Raw genomic sequence first — 17097 nt, forward strand, 5'->3', positions numbered from 1 at the left:
TAAATCCACAAAACACAATTGAAAGCTGATACAAATTCTGCTCATAAACATAAAACTAAATGACAAATGTAAATACTAATAAAAGTATAACAACACCTATAATTCCTATAATTAAAATTCATAACTGTAGGAATTCTAATAATGTTCCATTAATCTAAAATAAACTCAAATAATAGATGCTGATTCATATTCTCAACACTCCTCCTTGTATCAGTAGCTATTGACTCCAAGTTTCCCTCTCAAGTTCTCAAACTTTTCTTTTGGAAGTGCCTTTGTGAAGATGCCTATCAATTGATCTTCTATCTTGCAATATACTAACTCAACATTACTTTTTTTCTAAAAATTTCTAACAGAATACAGCTTAACATTGAAATGTTTAGTCTTCGACAAATGTAAATATATACTAATAAAAGTGTAACAGCACCTATAATTCCTATAATTAAAATTCATAACCGTTGAAATTCTAATAATGCTCCATTAATCTAAAATAAACTCAAATAATAGATGCTGATTCATATTCTCAACAACATATATATTCTACAGTAATGACTAATGGTATATTTACGTGTAAGACCCAAATCTCCTGTCTCATTTGTATGTTCTCATCCATATTCTTGTAATTAAAGAATATTTAACAACACAGAAAATGTTATCTTTTGAGTGAATATATATCGTATATATGTGTATAATTGTTCACAAGAAATTCAATTTTGCATATTTGCCAGCTAACTCATCACTCTAAGCTGTAAGCTTTAAAACTAAATAGCCGCTCTTACGCCTCAAAAAAGTGTTACAACCAAATGAAAAAGTAATGAAAAAATCACACAGGCTGCTATCAACATATCTCTTTTTGATAGTAGTGTATGGGCAGAATTTGGCAACATAGGATATGAATCAGGAGGGGGCAACATGCATTCATCACCATTGAAGTAGACCCTCCTAGGAAATGCCCATCCCTGCTTGAGAGTAAATGTATTCTTGTCCTTCTTCATGAGTACCTCAGACTGCACATTCCCTTTAGGCCCAGCTTCCATCAACAGATCATTGTAATATTTCAAACCATAGAACATGCCTGTGTCATCTGCATATACAAGTCCGGAATCACAGGGTTAATTAAGGAAAACCACTTATAAGAAGTTCTAATATTGAAACAATATTGTGTCCATTTCAAATAACTCACTTATGGATTCATAGGGAAGGAGTGGCATATATTCAAAGCTATAGACTTGTGTGACATTATTGAGATTGGGATGCTGCACTACAAGAGACCAATCGGTGAAATTCAACCGGTAATTGAAGTTGATGATGGCAATCTTCACACGCCAATAGTCCTTATAGTTGTCTTTCAAATGCCAGTGAACCCTTACATGACACAAGTGGTGTGTGCATTGTAGCAATGGTTTTGGTGTGATGTCTGATTTTTGATGAGGTGAGGTCACATTTTCGTGCAGAATCTTTGAATCTCTCCTGCATGTCCAACATAAGATACCAAAATTGCATGTCATAACTGTTGCCTAATGTAGAAAACATTATGCATGACTCAACTAGTTAGGAGGAGAGAAGAGTAAGGTAAAACTACAAGGGTGGCTTACGTGACACAGGTATCGTTATTCTGACATCCACATGCACAAGCTGGGCAACCTGTGACCTTGTCACTGTAGAAAGATGACAGAGAAACACAACAGCTAGGGTTCTTGGTGGCAAGAAACTGTGAATATGTGCATGTCACATTCCAGGACACTGCATAGATAACCATAAAATAGAATCATTAAAGAACTTAATTAGAACGTTTACTCTATCATCCAATCATAGATTGTTGTGTATGGTAAGATGACTGACTTTTGTAATTATTACTTTCAAAGGCAGATTTAAGGTGATTTTTAATTGATTGATCGTGTAAAAATCTTTGCTTTCATCATTAAAATGCATTAGGATCCATTTGGATAAATTTCTCTAATACCACTTATGGGAGGAGAAAATAGGAAGAGAAATGAGATAAGCTATCCTGCAAGTTAAAATTAATTTATGTATAAATTAATTTGTAGAAATTTTTGCATATTAATTTTCCAAAATCTTGCTATTAATTTATATATAAGCTAATTTTAGCTTTTGGTCAAACTTATTTAATTTTTTCTTCTTAATTTTTCTTCCTTTATTATAAGTGTTAGTAAAATTTATCCAAACTGACCCTTAATAATCGATTCATAAGTATAAAGAGATATATGATGAATGGGAGGGAATTAGTATGGGATTCACATACTGAGTGCCTGCATTTTTCGCCTGCGATCATCAGTGAGGATGACAGTGGATGGAACAATCTTGGCAGGGCCACATGAGTATCCTGGTCCTGGTCCCAGCAACTTGAAGTTCTTAGGCAATTTCACTGTCTTGTTGGAGGTGCCAGAGAGTCCAACACCTATCTGAAATGCTGAGACAGCCCCTGAAGGGTTCTGTCCCCAAGAAGTAAGGACACCCCCCCTGCAGCAGTTGTTGAACTGCATGTTGAAAGGAGCTCCAGGTAGCAAGTCAACCACTTCAGGGTTCCTCTTACAGCTATGAGGAATCTTCAACTTGAACTTGGCACAGTTTCCTTGTTCTGTGGCTTGAGCTCCCATCATGGCCCATATTATTTCCTTCTTTGCCCATGTCCACCCCAAAGTCCACCCAGGATTCATAATATTTCGGTATAGTTGGAAGTTAAATAATGTCACAGTGGCCTACCAAAATTTAACATATTCATCAATTTCAGCATTTTTTTCAAGGCCAACAATTTCAATATTTTTTAGACCTTTTGATATTCATAATTTCAAATTGTTACAATAATGAATCCATATATGCAGATTATGATAAGAGTTTAGAAGTTACCAAATAACCATCTGATGTCCAAGACATGATATCCCATCTTATTGTCACGTTCCCAGTTGGATCCAATGGATCAAATGATTCTACAAACACAAGATAAACAAGTTAGAATGAATCCATGCATGAGCAACAAAATGATATTTACAACAAATGTTTCGTAATTTGCATATAGGCAAGGGATTTACCAGCTGGAGAAATTAGAGTGAGACATAGAGCAATTAAGGCAACCAATTTCAAGTATCCAGATGTACCCTTTTGCTTCTCTTTACCACTAACAAATTCCATTCCTGAAGATGAGGTTCTCAGAAAAACTAGTTCTAGTGTGGTACACAACTTGGTAGATTGCAAATGTACTACTAGTGCATTTATAACTACATGTGTTGAACTGATTAAGGAATATGTTAGCACCTAGTAGTTGTTAGGTCCTTGTGATATCATCTTCAGAATCAATGTTCTGTCTGCATGTCTATTATCAGTTGCATGCTTGCAGATATCTACGTGTTTAAACAACCATAGTTTTCAATTACTTTTCATTCATGAAACAACTTGCTTAAATGTGATATGCTTTATGGCTAGGGATATGTTTTTAGTTTATTCTCTTAGATGATTAATCATTAATTACATCTTAACATAGTTATAAATCTGTATACAGATTTTGTGTCTGGGGTTATACATCCACATCTATCAATATAACTGTTTACGTTTACAGAACAAATAGCTAAATCATCTGTTATCACCACGATCAAATATGGCGATCAACCTTGGTATGCCTAAGGAAGTATGGTATAGAGTTACCATCTTGGGATTGATTGAAAACAGATATATTGCTGCCCAACCGAACCAGATCCTAAAACTAATAGAATAATGGTGCAACACTATTAAAAAAAATCAACTGATACATTGAACAAACCCAATGTAGCCCGTGGGTCTCAATTGAAGTTATTGGGCCTTAGGCTTCAAGCCTGATTATCTATCACCCAGTGACACAATTCAGACATGGCTTTAATTTATTTTAAGATTAACATACCATTAGTTACTGAATTTTTTAGGAATTGTTAATCTAGTATAAATTTAAAAATATTGGAATTAAATCCCTTACTTTTTTTATTATTTAAAATTTCTGTAATTTAGTCCTCAAAATTAAAGGAGTATTTATGATTAGTCAAATTTGACATAATTTTTACTTGTGAAAATTCTAATAATCTCTGTAATTATAAGAATTATAGAATAGTAAATTTTTTTAAAAGATATAGATTAAAATTTTAATACACAGATAATAACATGGAATAATAATGTAATATAATTGTCGAAGTACGAGGATATAAAAGTATTTGTCAATTTTGACAAATTGTAAATGGTCATTTGAGACTAAATTACAAAATTATAAAAAGAAAATCCAATTATAATTTTTTTTTTAATTTAGAGACCTAATTAAAAATTTTCAAAAATTTCATCAACTACATAAACTTTTATTTTAATAATAAACGAGAAAATTATTATTATGTCAAGTGTAAAGGTAAAAAGAAGTTGGATTGTGTAGTGACCCTTTTCGAGTATATATTAGAAACAAAATGAATGATATAATATAATAGAAAACAAATTTGTATGTGAATGTAATACCGAAAATGATCATATCTCCCCGGAATGTGATACCACAAATTTGTATCACATTTTATTACTTTTTTGTTTTCAAATGTCATTGGTGTCAAGTATATTCATGCTGCATGTTGATTAAAATTTGATTAACCATCTTTATTAAGACCTCAGATTCTAGCAACATAGAAGATCATGATCTCTCACATGTACACAATCATAAGTAGAGAAATATAATAAGTTACAAGGGAAACATTAGAGAAGGGAACAAATTATCTTTAGCAATTTTAATGCTCAAAGATATATACTTCAATAAATTTATATGATAAGAATAATTTTTCAACACATATTCTCCATATAAGATACATGTAAAGGTGTTTTAGATGACAGCAACGTCCATAAAAAAAAATCCAAATATGCAATTTTTCACTTAAAAACTTACGAATTGTATATTTCCCCTTTTATTAAAGAAAATATCATTAAGGTTGTAAAAAGAAGAAGAAGAAAATATCATTAAATAAATGCACTAAATAAATTATAATTATGAGAACAACCCAATGTGATACGTCATTCACAATGTCAATATTGCTTAGGAGAAACCAAATGCTGCTACTATGGTATTATTATTATGAAACAGCAAATGATAATAATTTTTTTGTGCGTATTGTTAGCAACTTATCTCTAATAAGATTCTATAATGTCCGTTTCTACGTTGTACTGATTACTGAAAACACAAGGGGTGTGATTGTGTGAATATTCCTTCCAAACGGTTAAAAGACTACGTAAAACTTGTGGTAGTAACACAAATTGCTCAATTATGTATCTTATTTTACTTTATGTCGATCATTGGTGTGGTTCAGACAATTAAAACCACGACAATGTTAACTCTCATATGTTTATATTCACCAAAAAGAAAGAAAAATCTCGTATGTCCATTCTGCTTGCCTTTGTACTTGGTGTGTCTGGAAATAAACACTGAGAAAGCTAATTATTTATTTTAAAGCCTTTTAAATTATTATAAGAAATAACTATCTGTTTGGAAATGTACACAATTTCTTGAGCAAGTGGAAATTAAAAAATATAATGGAAAATGGAAAATGACAATATTGAGAAATGTTTCAGTTGTCACTTGGCTGGCGGTGACTGGAGTTTGCGCGTGATGGGCGGGGACTGAATATAACAGAGTTTGGCGATGGACTCAAAGCTGAAAGTAAATTCAAATTCACAAATGTACTAAAAATAAATTAAAATTAAAATAAAGATCGCCAAATTAGAATTTGGTGAAAGTATATCCTTCTACATGGACTTGTATTCAAATGAGATACACAATCTATAATTTTATTAATTTTCTTAAAAAAAAAATTATTACTTATACCAGATAAGTATTAGAAGAAGGTCGAAGACTTTTTGATATAATTGTACAAACATAAAACAAGGCAAGGAGTCTACGACTCTTTATAATGACTTACACAAGCTAACATATTAACGCTAATAGATCTCGTCATGGGTCTAAATCCATTAATATTAGTATAAATAAGTGTGATTAGTAACGAAAAAGATACATTTTCATAATTATTAAGATTGATTAATTAATCTCTATAATTTCAAAGATTGATTTGAACGTTAGAATATCTTTTACAAGTATCTTTTTCTTTCTTAGGACAGATGTATGAAAGATGAAAACTCAGGAGACATAGCAAAATTATCCATGTATTATTTGGAATCTAAATTTTACTAAAAGAAAAATAGAGATGGAAAATTTTCTATTTTAAGCCACCAATAAAGTTAAACAATTTCTATAACAACTTCTCAGTTACTATTTCACCATTTTATATAAAAAAAAATACAATAAATTTCTTAAAAGTATAAAAAAAAATTCAAAAGCCCTTTTTTCACGTGCCAAGTCCGGAGAGTTTCAAGTACTACAAAACTCCCCTCACTCCAATGCAAACAAAGACAGCCCCATCCTCGTGCTCCCCGAACCTCCAAAGCAACGTAAATAACAACAACGTTGTCCTATAATTATATATATATATATATATCAGCGAAACCTGCGATCCAAGGAAGAGAAGGAAGGAACGATACGATGTCAGGATCAGAATTAAGTCCAATTCTGAAGGATGAGGTGGACATAGTGATCCCAACCATAAGAAACTTGGACTTCTTGGAGAAGTGGAGGACCTTCTTTGAAGGGTATCATCTCATAATTGTGCAGGACGGTGACCCTTCCAAAGTCATCAAGGTCCCACAAGGCTTCGACTACACTCTTTACAACCGCGAAGACATGAATCGAATTTTGGGTCCTAAAGTTCATTGCATTTCCTTCAAGGACTCTGCTTCCCGCTGCTTCGGCTTCATGATCTCCAAGAAGAAGTACATCTTCACCATTGATGACGACTGCTTTGTAAGTATCTTTTCTCACACTATAAGAAATGTTACGTGTATATATATAGAGAAAAAAAAAAAAAAAAGAGGGTTCAAACGATTGAAATGTAACTTTTACAAACTATTATTTCACTTAAAAACTTTATATTAAATGTGAAATTTTTAAAATTTATGGCTAGATTGCAAGTTTCTTATTCTAAGATCAAATATACAAAATTTTATATTAATTCAAGATGATTTGATACCTCATTTTTATAGATTAAAATTAATGTTATATATTCGTTTTAAAATGTAAACAATATAAATAATGTGATTATCTTCAAATTGTTGTTCAATTTTAACAAATTTTAACATAGACATGTAGGGTGATATAAAGTTATAATTCAACGGATAGATCGACAAAATTCACATTTAATATAAAGTTATAATTTAACGGATGGATCAACAAAATTCACATTTAATATAAAGTTATTGAACGATGTAATAGTTAATAAAAGTTACAATATATGTAATTATAAATTTATTTGACATATAATCACACACAATTTTAGTATTGATTTTTGAATGAGATTCAACAATATATATTGTATGTTATTATAGTTTATACATATACTTTTTAAGGATTATCAGAATATAATTATAAGTAATAATAATTTTTAATAATAAATATTGTATCCTTACAAGATAATTTTTTTATGATGTCACATAATTCACCGTTCTTAATTTTCATATACTGATATTTCGAAAACAAACTCATAAAAGTTTTCAAAAGTTTTTTCATCTAAAAAAGTTTTTTATTTTTAATAAAAAAACTTAATAAGAAAATTAAGTTTATATTTAAACAACTTGCTCTATGATCATACACCTACACGATGTGGGAAAAAAAAAAAGGAGCATCTTGCTCATAAAGCAGGGGTTAGATCCCACATGTAAGATGAGATGTTTTTGGATTTTGTCTTTTGTTTTTTCATTATTCAGGTTGCGAAAGATCCATCTGGCAAAGACATTGATGCCTTGGAGCAACACCTTAAGAATCTTGTGACTCCATCAACCCCATTTTTTTTCAACACCCTATATGATCCATATAGAGAAGGTACAGATTTTGTGCGTGGGTACCCATTTAGTCTTCGTGAAGGTGTCCCTACAGCTGTTTCTCATGGCCTTTGGCTCAATGTTCCTGATTATGATGCCCCTACTCAGCTTGTCAAGCCCCTAGAGAGAAACACTAGGTAGTATCAACATCCTTTGCATTTGTAGCATTCTAGTTTATAACAAGATTTGTGTATTTTTGAGGTTATATCTTGTTTCCTCAGGTATGTAGATGCAGTTATGACTATACCAAAGGGAACCCTCTTTCCCATGTGTGGTATGAATTTGGCATTCAACCGTGAATTAATTGGTCCAGCAATGTACTTTGGACTCATGGGTGATGGCCAACCTGTTGGACGCTATGATAATATGTGGGCTGGTTGGTGCATGAAGGTATTGTATTCCAAACTTGTGTACTTAATAATGATACATGGTTGAATTGTTTTTATCTTAGGAAATCTCAAATCATTATGCAAGAGAGAGAAATAATTTAACTTTTTTTTATATCCTCTAATGGGTGTAGAGAAGGAAATGAATAAGTAATCTTATACCACAAAAATCTCTAACTAGTATCTACATGAAATGTAATTATATTTTTTTTGGTAAGTTATAAAGTTAAATATATGTTATGTAATGATTAGAGAGGATCATGAACACTTGTTTTAAACTATCTAATAATTTCTCATTAATGTGGAAAAATCAACACTTGTAACTCATGTAAGCTTAATTAACTCTTTTATTGGTGATGTAGGTGATAAGTGATCATTTGGGATTAGGGGTGAAGACAGGTTTGCCTTACATCTGGCACAGTAAAGCTAGCAACCCATTTGTGAACCTTAAGAAGGAGTACAAAGGAATTTACTGGCAAGAAGAGTTGATCCCATTTTTCCAATCTGTTTCTCTTCCAAAGGAATGCACAACCGTTCAAAAATGCTACATTGAACTCTCCAAGCAAGTCAAGGCAAAGCTTGGCAAGGTTGATGAGTATTTCAACAAGCTTGCAGATGCCATGGTCACATGGATTGAAGCTTGGGAGGACCTGAACCCATCATTTGGGACAAAATTTGAAGCATTGCCCAATGGGTCAGCAAAGTAAATTCATGATGATCTATGCGGCTATAGAAATGGGAATTATTGAGGAGAGCGTTATGCCTATAGGTTATTTCATGATCAATTTTTTTTCTTCTTTTCGTAGAACAATAAAACTTGAGTGACTCCTCGATATATAATTTTTATACATGTTAACTTTGAAATTTGATAATCTTGTGCATGATTGCGATTTACATTTATCTTGATTATTAGGTTTTGTTCTTCCATCATTCTTTTATTATTGTTGTTTGTTCCATCTTAATAAAGTCATCATGTGGTTTAAACCTAAAACATTAAAATATAATTATTGAAAACTCTAGACGATTATTCTAATAATATTCAATATATAATGAGTTGCATGAAGGGTTTTGAAATCCATGACTAATATATTACAGCTCTTATTTATCTTAAAGTCACTAGTACAAAAAAGATATTTTACGTCTATTATTTTATATTTTTTATGACGAAAAAAAGTCTGACGTTAATGCGGGAGATGTAAATTTACGTCGGGTGTTTTAGCCGACGTAAAATTACATCGAACATCCTTAACATCCGACGTAAAATGGTTGACAGACAAACAAAAAAATAATCTCAATCTGTGAACACATCCAAAAAATACCTAAATACTTCAATTCAATCGGAGAGATAGGTTCAGAATCAAAAATGAGTTTTGCCACTGTTGTCATCGCCGCTCACCATGACCAAAAACACCCAAAGGTCGTATACCACCGTTGCCAAAAATTGCTAGAGGAAAACCCTAACAATGTATCCTCCAATCCAATCCAATCGCCGCAACCAAAACAATGTAAAATAATGTATTTACACTAACCTTAAATCCCAAAAGCTTCTAGTAGCCTTAAGTTTTAACCTAAGCAAAACGCACACCAAAAGCTTCAATCCAATCAAATAAAACGATTTGTAATGACGAATGGATGTCACTACCACCTCGTCATCGTTCACCGTGACCGGAAACACCTAGGTTGCGTACAAATTCTTTTTCGGAATAGTCGCCTGAACTTTCTGCACATAGAAAACCCTCGTGCACGCGAAAAAATGAATCAGGAAAAGGGGATATCACAAGGATTTTACGTCAGATACCACGAGGTCTGACGTAAAATTTGAAATCTATGTCGAGTCTCCTTGATTGAGATGGGTTTTTGTTTTGGTGTTGTTTGGATTTTGTGTAAATTTTAAGTCATTTATTTTTCTCCACCGACTTGGTTTAATTGCCATGTCTTGATAAAAATTTTTGACCCATTTTGTGGTGAGACTCTTGGTCATTTGACTTCCCAAAATAAGTCACCCTTTGATTTTTTTTTTCTTATTAGGCCATTTGTGTAGGATTTTGTAGTATTTTCTGGAAAATTCTAGAAATATTTAAATCATCTCACAATCTAATTAGAATTAGGACAAAAATAAATTCACCATTAAATTTCTCACCCTTAAAAACATATAATTAAGCCCCTTATTCATCTCCTAATTATTTAGAAATTGTTTGCTTGTCACAATTTGATTGGTTGAAACTTATACTTTAATTTTTGTAAGTTAGAAAATTTTAGGCTAAAAACCTAATTTGGTCCCCTTATAATAATTGTTTGTTTCAATTTACTCCCACTTTTATTTTTGGTCTCAATTTGGTCCGTAATAAATTAAATTGTTGCAATGTTGGACTTCCGTCCATATTATTTAGACGGAGTTAACTGTTGGTAACGTGGATGCTACGTGGAAGTTACGTAGATGCCAAGTGGATGTCAAATTTTTGTCATGCATCTGGAACCAGAACGACCAGTTCTGAAACCAGAACGGTCCGTTCTGGTTTCACTCTTGGTGTGTTAATTTTGCATCTGGAACGGGCCGTTCCGAATGCAAAATTAACACACCAGGAGTGAACCCAGAACGGGCCGTTCTGGTTTCAGAACGGACCATTCTGGTTCCAGAATGCCACACATGCAGTTGATGATTATATCCATAAATTTTAAATCGTGAGGAAAATACTTATTCATATATTTGTAATATTAAAAATTTTACATATAATTTTTAAAAGTATAAATATATATTATAGTTATTTTTTACAAGTTTTTATATCTACAATTATGATTAAGGATGAAAATAAATTAGGTCAGATTATGTTATATTATAATTTAACAGATTTAAACCTAATTTTTTTATTAAAAATACATATTATAAATATTATATATTTATCTATCATAGACATTTTTTAAAATATTTGGTTACATAACAATCTTAAAAACCTACTTAATAATAATTTAACACTAATAAAAACATATAAATAAATATGTTAAATCTTATAAAAATTAAATTTAATTTATTTATCATATAAAGATGTTTTTAATATGTGATATAAATTTTTACAATTTTAATTTTTTTTATCAACATAAACAACAAATAGAAAGTACAAAATTTTGACATATATCAGATAAATGAATAACTCCTCGAAATTTATATTTTATACATACGATAATTTAAATATATATATTAGGGTTTAGAATATAATTTTTATTTTTTAAAATATATTATTTTTTAGATAAAAAAAATTGTGTATGTGTAAATGGTTTGTTTTCGATTTTTGAACCACACTGGTGCACTATGTTGGTTGGCGTTCTGGAACGACGCGTTCTGAATCTAGAATGGCCCGTTTTGGAAGCCAGAACGGCCCGTTCTGGTTTTAGAACGGCTCGTTCTGCTGCACGCGTTGGTGTTAAATAATGCATCTGGAACGGGCCGTTCTAGATGCAAAATTTACACATCATGAGTGCAACTGGAACGGGCCGTTCCAGTTTCAGAACGGGTCATTCTGGTTCCAAATGCATGACAAAGTTTGACATCCACGTGACATCTACGTAGCTTCCACGTGGCATCTACGTAGCTTCCATGTGGCCAATAGTTAACTCCGTCTAAATAATTTGGACAGAAGTCCGACATTGTAACAATTTAATTTATTAGGGACCAAATTAAGACAAAAAATAAAAGTGAGACTAAATTAAAATAAACAATTATTATAAGAGAACAAATTAGGTTTTTAGCCAAAATTTTATTAATTATCCTAAATATAGTAAAATAAAAAAAAATCTTATATGTCATATGGAACATTTTTCTATAATTTTCTAACTTAATATTTTAAAAGAATAAATTTTTTAAGTTAAATCCTTAAAAAATTTCTATAAATTCTAATTTTGAGTTTTTCTCTCCTAACTACAATATTTTTTCTTAATCTAATCTCATAAACTATCATTTAAGTTACAAATTGCTCAAATTCTCATAAATCTAATTTCTCACATTTTACAACATCTTCACAACTTTGTCTAGAAAACAGTCAAATTTGTTAATAAAATGCACGTTACTAAATTTCAGAAATTTTGTTGGATAAAACTACTTAAATTTCACACATAGTAAACTTATATAATATTTATTACAATAAAGTATATAGTAATTTACAAAAAAAAAAAATTATGCACATAAGTAATATAAAAATTAGGGTGTTACAATATGTGTCTTACACTTTATTTGATAAGCATTTTCCAAAATATTTATGAAGAAGTCTAAATTTGAAGATATTTTCTCTTATAAAAAACGTTTTGTTTGTTAACATTAAAAATCTTAAAGCTGGAAGGATCCAAAATCTTCTTTTGACTTAACACCTTACATTCTTCTTTGCCAAGGGACTCATCAAAACCAAACTCAAAAACCACGTCGGATACTCATTCATAAAACTCTTTCAGTAACTCCTCACTAGGGCTAGGTTATCGTTGCCAAACCAAACTTTCATACTTTGCTGTTCTGATAAAAATTAAGAAAAGAAGATATGAAAAGGTGGTTCTTTTATTCAGAATAGTAAGAACCCTTTTAAAGGTAACAATTACATAATCATATTAAATTCATCATAAAGAAAAATAACTCAAGTTATACTTGTCATTGCAGTAAAGCAATACACTTATTAACCAATAAAACAAAGTTACAAAACGTAAAATATCAATAGACCCTCCCTTAAACTGATGTTTGCTAACATTCATTTTAAAGGCTTCACTGAATTTAGCATGCAGACCCTAAGAAACCTTTTGTGCTTCATGAATGACTCTCTCTTGAGTGCCTTGGTGAAAATATCAACAACTTGATCTTCACTCCGACAATAAATCAATTTAATGGCTCCATCGTTGCTCAGATCTCTTAGGAAATAAAATCTTGGCATCAATGTGTCTGCTTCTTCCATATAGTATTGAATTCTTTGTAAGTTTGATTGCTGAATTATTGTCACAAAATATCTTAGTAGCCCCATGTTGTTGGAATTTCAACTTTTCAAGGATTCTCCTTAGCCATATGTCTTGACAAGCACAAGCAGTTGCTGCAACAAATTCTGCTTTTGTACTTGATAAAGTAACAATAGGTTGTTCTTTTAGAGACAAGAGACATTTCCTGTGCCAAGCATGAAAACACCCCCCGAAGTGCTCTTTCTATCATCTTGATCTCCTACATGATCACTATCAATGAACCTCAATAGATTGGACTTTTCACCTTTCTTGTAAAATAGTCCAAACTCTCTTGTTCCTTGCAAGTAACAAAGGATTCTTTAGCAACAACTAAATGCATTTTTGTAGGATTCTCCATGTACCTGCTAATCAAACTTATAAAATACATTATATCTAGTCTAGTTCCAATTAGATACATTAAGCTGTCCATAATCTATTTGTAAAGTGTACTATTTTTTTCCTTCATTATCTTTGTATAACTTAAAACTACACTCAATTGGAGTGTTTACAGAATTACAATCATGCATATGAAATCTTTTTAGAATTTCTCCCATATATTTCTTTTGAGAAAGAAAATTTCCATTTTCTGATTGCACTATTTCTATATATACCAAGAAAGTAGTGCATCATGCCAAGATTAGTCATTTCAAATTCATTCATCATAGACTTATTGAATTCATCAAACATGGCAACGCAATTTCCTATAAATATAAGATCATCAACATACAAGCATGTTATAAGCAATTTTCCTTTTTCTTCTGATTTAACAAATAATGAATGCTCATAAGGGCATTTTGTAAAACCAGCTTTTATGAAATAAGACTCAATGCAACTATACCAAGCTCGAGGGGCTTGTTTTAGCCCATAAAAAGCCTTTTTTAGTTTGTAAACTTTGTTCTCATTTCCTATTTTCACACAGCTAGGGGGTTGATCAATAAATACCTGTTCCTGTAAGTAATCGTGTAAAAATGCTAACTTTACATCTAGTTGAAAAATAGGCCAAGCATTTGGTGCTGTTAATGCAACTACCAACCTGATTGTGTCATTCCTTGCAATTGGTGAAAAAACTTCTATGTAATCAACCCTATATTGTTGCTTTTAACCTTTAGCCACCAAACGTGCCTTATGCTTATCCACTTCACCATTTTCTTTTATTTTTGTTTTGAAAACTCATTTCACTCTTATGGTATTGTGCCCATTGTTAAGTCAAACGAAACAATTCCTAGTAAGGTTTTGAATGAGACAAATATAATGCACATTGTTATCTCTAACAAATATGTTAGTGTTTCAAATAAAAACATAAGTACAAGCAAGTTGAATAATAGATAATATGCATGTACCACCTTCTACACCAGAACCAAGACAAAATGGGTTAAGCATCGGATGAAGGTGGATCAAAAGAAGGAAATACACCAGACAAAGCTACCCGCAAACTAAAACCTTGCATTACAGCAAATACAATGCTTCCTTCCCAACACAGACACAACACAAAATGAAGAACAGAGCACTAGCAACCAAGATAAAGAGTAAAAGCTATAAGGCATAAGAAGAAGAAGAAGATCAAACGAAGCCAAGCCTAGCACAAGAAGAAAAATAATGAGGATTGTTGATTAGTCACACAAAGGACAACAAATATCAAACAAATAAATATTTCAGACGGAATAAGAGTCATCCACTCTCACGACCAATCAGTCAATGGACAATCAAGGTCAAAGTCTATCTCATAGACGGAGACTCAAATTTTTAGACGCAACCAAGAATACTGAAAAATGTCTGAAGTCTACTAAGTCACAATGAGAAGTATTGCTCATTGTCCACACTCTTAGAAGAAAACATGAAGTCATCAAAATAAAAAAAGAGAGAAAAGAAAAATGGACTAGCGTGTATCCACAAGTCAAAGTTGCATGTGTCAGAGCAAGTACACCTACCAGCCAGTAAAAGACAACGCCTCTACAACTACAATGCTAGGAAAGTACACATATACCTAGTTTATGATCGAAGTCAGACATAGAAGTAAAAAAATGATACAAAAGACTTCACGTAACCTAGAATTATCGTGCAAATATTTAATGTAAGATCAAATGCATTAAATGCAAGATCTACGAAGCCTAGACAAATTGAACAAATCAGAAATGGTTGGTCAAGCATCAAGATTAGGTCTGATCAAAAATAGAAGAACAGTCAACAAACACTAGACGAGGCTCGCTACAAGATGAAACATTGAAGTATCAGATGAAAAGCCAAAACAAGGCTAAAGCTGGAACAAGGCACATCATGAGAATCAGAAAAATCAAGCTAATAGAATAGACAAAGTATAATGTGTGTGCCAGACGATTACGAGTCTAATATTAGACGAAGGTGTGTCAAGCTCAACCTAAAGCTCAAGATAAAAACCTAGACAAAGACTGGTCAAAGAACAGAAGAAAGAAAACAACGCATAAGACGAAGGATAGCACAGACTGAAAGATATTTCAGACAAAAAACTATCCATTCACATTTTTGACCAGATCAAAGGAAAAGTAAAAGCATTAAACTCAGATGCTTAGACGGAGATCAAGATTGAGATGCATAAGAGTAACAAAAGCAGACAAAGATTACCATTCAAGCACTTGAAGCATCAAGCCTCAAGGGACAAATCAAGGCATCGTCTACAATCACTAAAATGCTCTCAACATGATAACATGATGAAAGAAGAAGAAGAAAATCACACAAAAGCAAAAAGCATGCATGTGTTAGAAAAAGTACATCACTTTTTCAAATAAGGACAACACTCTACAGCTATGTGACTGGAAAAGGACAAAAAGGTTCCTAGGTCCTAGCTAAATCCAGACATAGCTGTTAACAAGGTAAAGACGACTTCACGCAAGGTCTATAAACGGGAAGCAACATTTAATGCAAGATCTTAAGCATTAAATGAGAGATCAAACTAGTCATGAACGACTATATCCGCTTCAATGGACACTTGCAACAGGCAAATTCTACAAGACTATATATACATCACTACCTCAAACCTTGAAAGGTTGGCTTTTTGGCGACAATGAGAAAAGAGTGATATCAAGCCCACGAAGCAACGAAACCAGAGATAGAATGTCTAGAGTCAAATATACCATAGTGTATGTATCTCTGTAGACTAAGGAGTTCCAAGTGTGCATCTTAGGAACATGAACCTTAGTGAGTGTATCAAGTTATGTATCTTCTCTATGAGAGTAAACCAAACACTCAGTCGTTGTAAAAACTAAGATTGCATACCTTAGTGACTGCACAAGCTTATGTATTTGTTAAGTCAGACAAAGCAATTCTCACTGATGTTTTGAGTATGACAAATATACTATATATTGTTATTACTAATCTGTGTACTAGTGTTTCAAATATGTATAAGAACAAGCAAAACTAAAGCATGAAGTAGGGTCGAGCAAAACAAGGATCCAACAAAACAAGCCAAATAATAGAAGGATCATGGCTTGCGTATTAGACGATAATGAATATCAAACGAAGATACGCCAAGAATAATCCAGAGTGCAATATAATAAATCAGAAACAAGAGCAAAGCAAGACCAAGACAAAGTTGGCTTAAACACCAAATAAACATCAGACGAAGCTCAAGGGTCAAACATATATATTTAAGTCAACTAAACAATCATCATTCGCTGGATAACACAAGACAAAGAAACATTCCAGATGGAATAAAATTTATTCACCCTCAAGACTTATCAGACGAGATGAAAAAGTCAAAGTCTAAACCTTAGACGGACTCAATTTTACAAACGCAAACGAAGAATGATGAAAAGCGTCTAGAGTTCACTAGTCACAACGA

General features: G+C 32.0%; 2 protein-coding genes across 2 annotated transcripts; one reads left to right on the plus strand and one right to left on the minus strand.

The window, feature by feature from the left end:
- Positions 1 to 649: 649 nt before the first annotated feature.
- On the minus strand, positions 650 to 3297 carry LOC109813325 (COBRA-like protein 4). Its single transcript, XM_020377484.3, has 6 exons — positions 3048 to 3297; positions 2866 to 2945; positions 2261 to 2717; positions 1593 to 1740; positions 1181 to 1467; positions 650 to 1081 (listed from the first exon to the last, which is right to left on the minus strand). The coding sequence occupies exons 1-6, from the start codon at positions 3145 to 3147 to the stop codon at positions 780 to 782; spliced, it is 1374 nt and encodes a 457-aa protein (XP_020233073.1). The 5' UTR covers positions 3148 to 3297; the 3' UTR covers positions 650 to 779.
- Positions 3298 to 6461: 3164 nt separating this feature from the next.
- Positions 6462 to 9248, plus strand: LOC109813313 (UDP-arabinopyranose mutase 3). Its single transcript, XM_020377475.3, has 4 exons — positions 6462 to 6859; positions 7819 to 8069; positions 8154 to 8322; positions 8681 to 9248. Exons 1-4 carry the CDS (start codon positions 6542 to 6544, stop codon positions 9023 to 9025), a joined length of 1083 nt encoding a protein of 360 aa, XP_020233064.1. The 5' UTR covers positions 6462 to 6541; the 3' UTR covers positions 9026 to 9248.
- The last annotated feature ends 7849 nt before the right edge of the window (positions 9249 to 17097 follow it).

The sequence above is a fragment of the Cajanus cajan genome, chromosome 6, assembly GCF_000230855.2.
Source record: "Cajanus cajan strain Asha chromosome 6, NIPB_CcT2T_4, whole genome shotgun sequence".
NCBI lineage: Eukaryota > Viridiplantae > Streptophyta > Magnoliopsida > Fabales > Fabaceae > Cajanus > Cajanus cajan.

What these genes read in the sequence shown, in the direction of transcription:
- LOC109813325 (XM_020377484.3), bottom strand. Translation starts at nt 3,147, where the DNA reads ATGGAATTTGTTAGTGGTAAAGAGAAGCAAAAGGGTACATCTGGATAC. An exon ending in GGACATCAGATGGTTATTTG is followed by an intron (nt 2,718 to 2,865) that starts GTAACTTCTAAA and finishes AAATTTTGGTAG; the next exon opens with GCCACTGTGACATTATTTAA. An exon ending in CCTTCCCTATGAATCCATAA is followed by an intron (nt 1,082 to 1,180) that starts GTGAGTTATTTG and finishes TTGTATATGCAG; the next exon opens with ATGACACAGGCATGTTCTAT.
- LOC109813313 (XM_020377475.3), top strand. Translation starts at nt 6,542, where the DNA reads ATGTCAGGATCAGAATTAAGTCCAATTCTGAAGGATGAGGTGGACATA. An exon ending in CCCCTAGAGAGAAACACTAG is followed by an intron (nt 8,070 to 8,153) that starts GTAGTATCAACA and finishes TTGTTTCCTCAG; the next exon opens with GTATGTAGATGCAGTTATGA. An exon ending in GGGCTGGTTGGTGCATGAAG is followed by an intron (nt 8,323 to 8,680) that starts GTATTGTATTCC and finishes TTGGTGATGTAG; the next exon opens with GTGATAAGTGATCATTTGGG.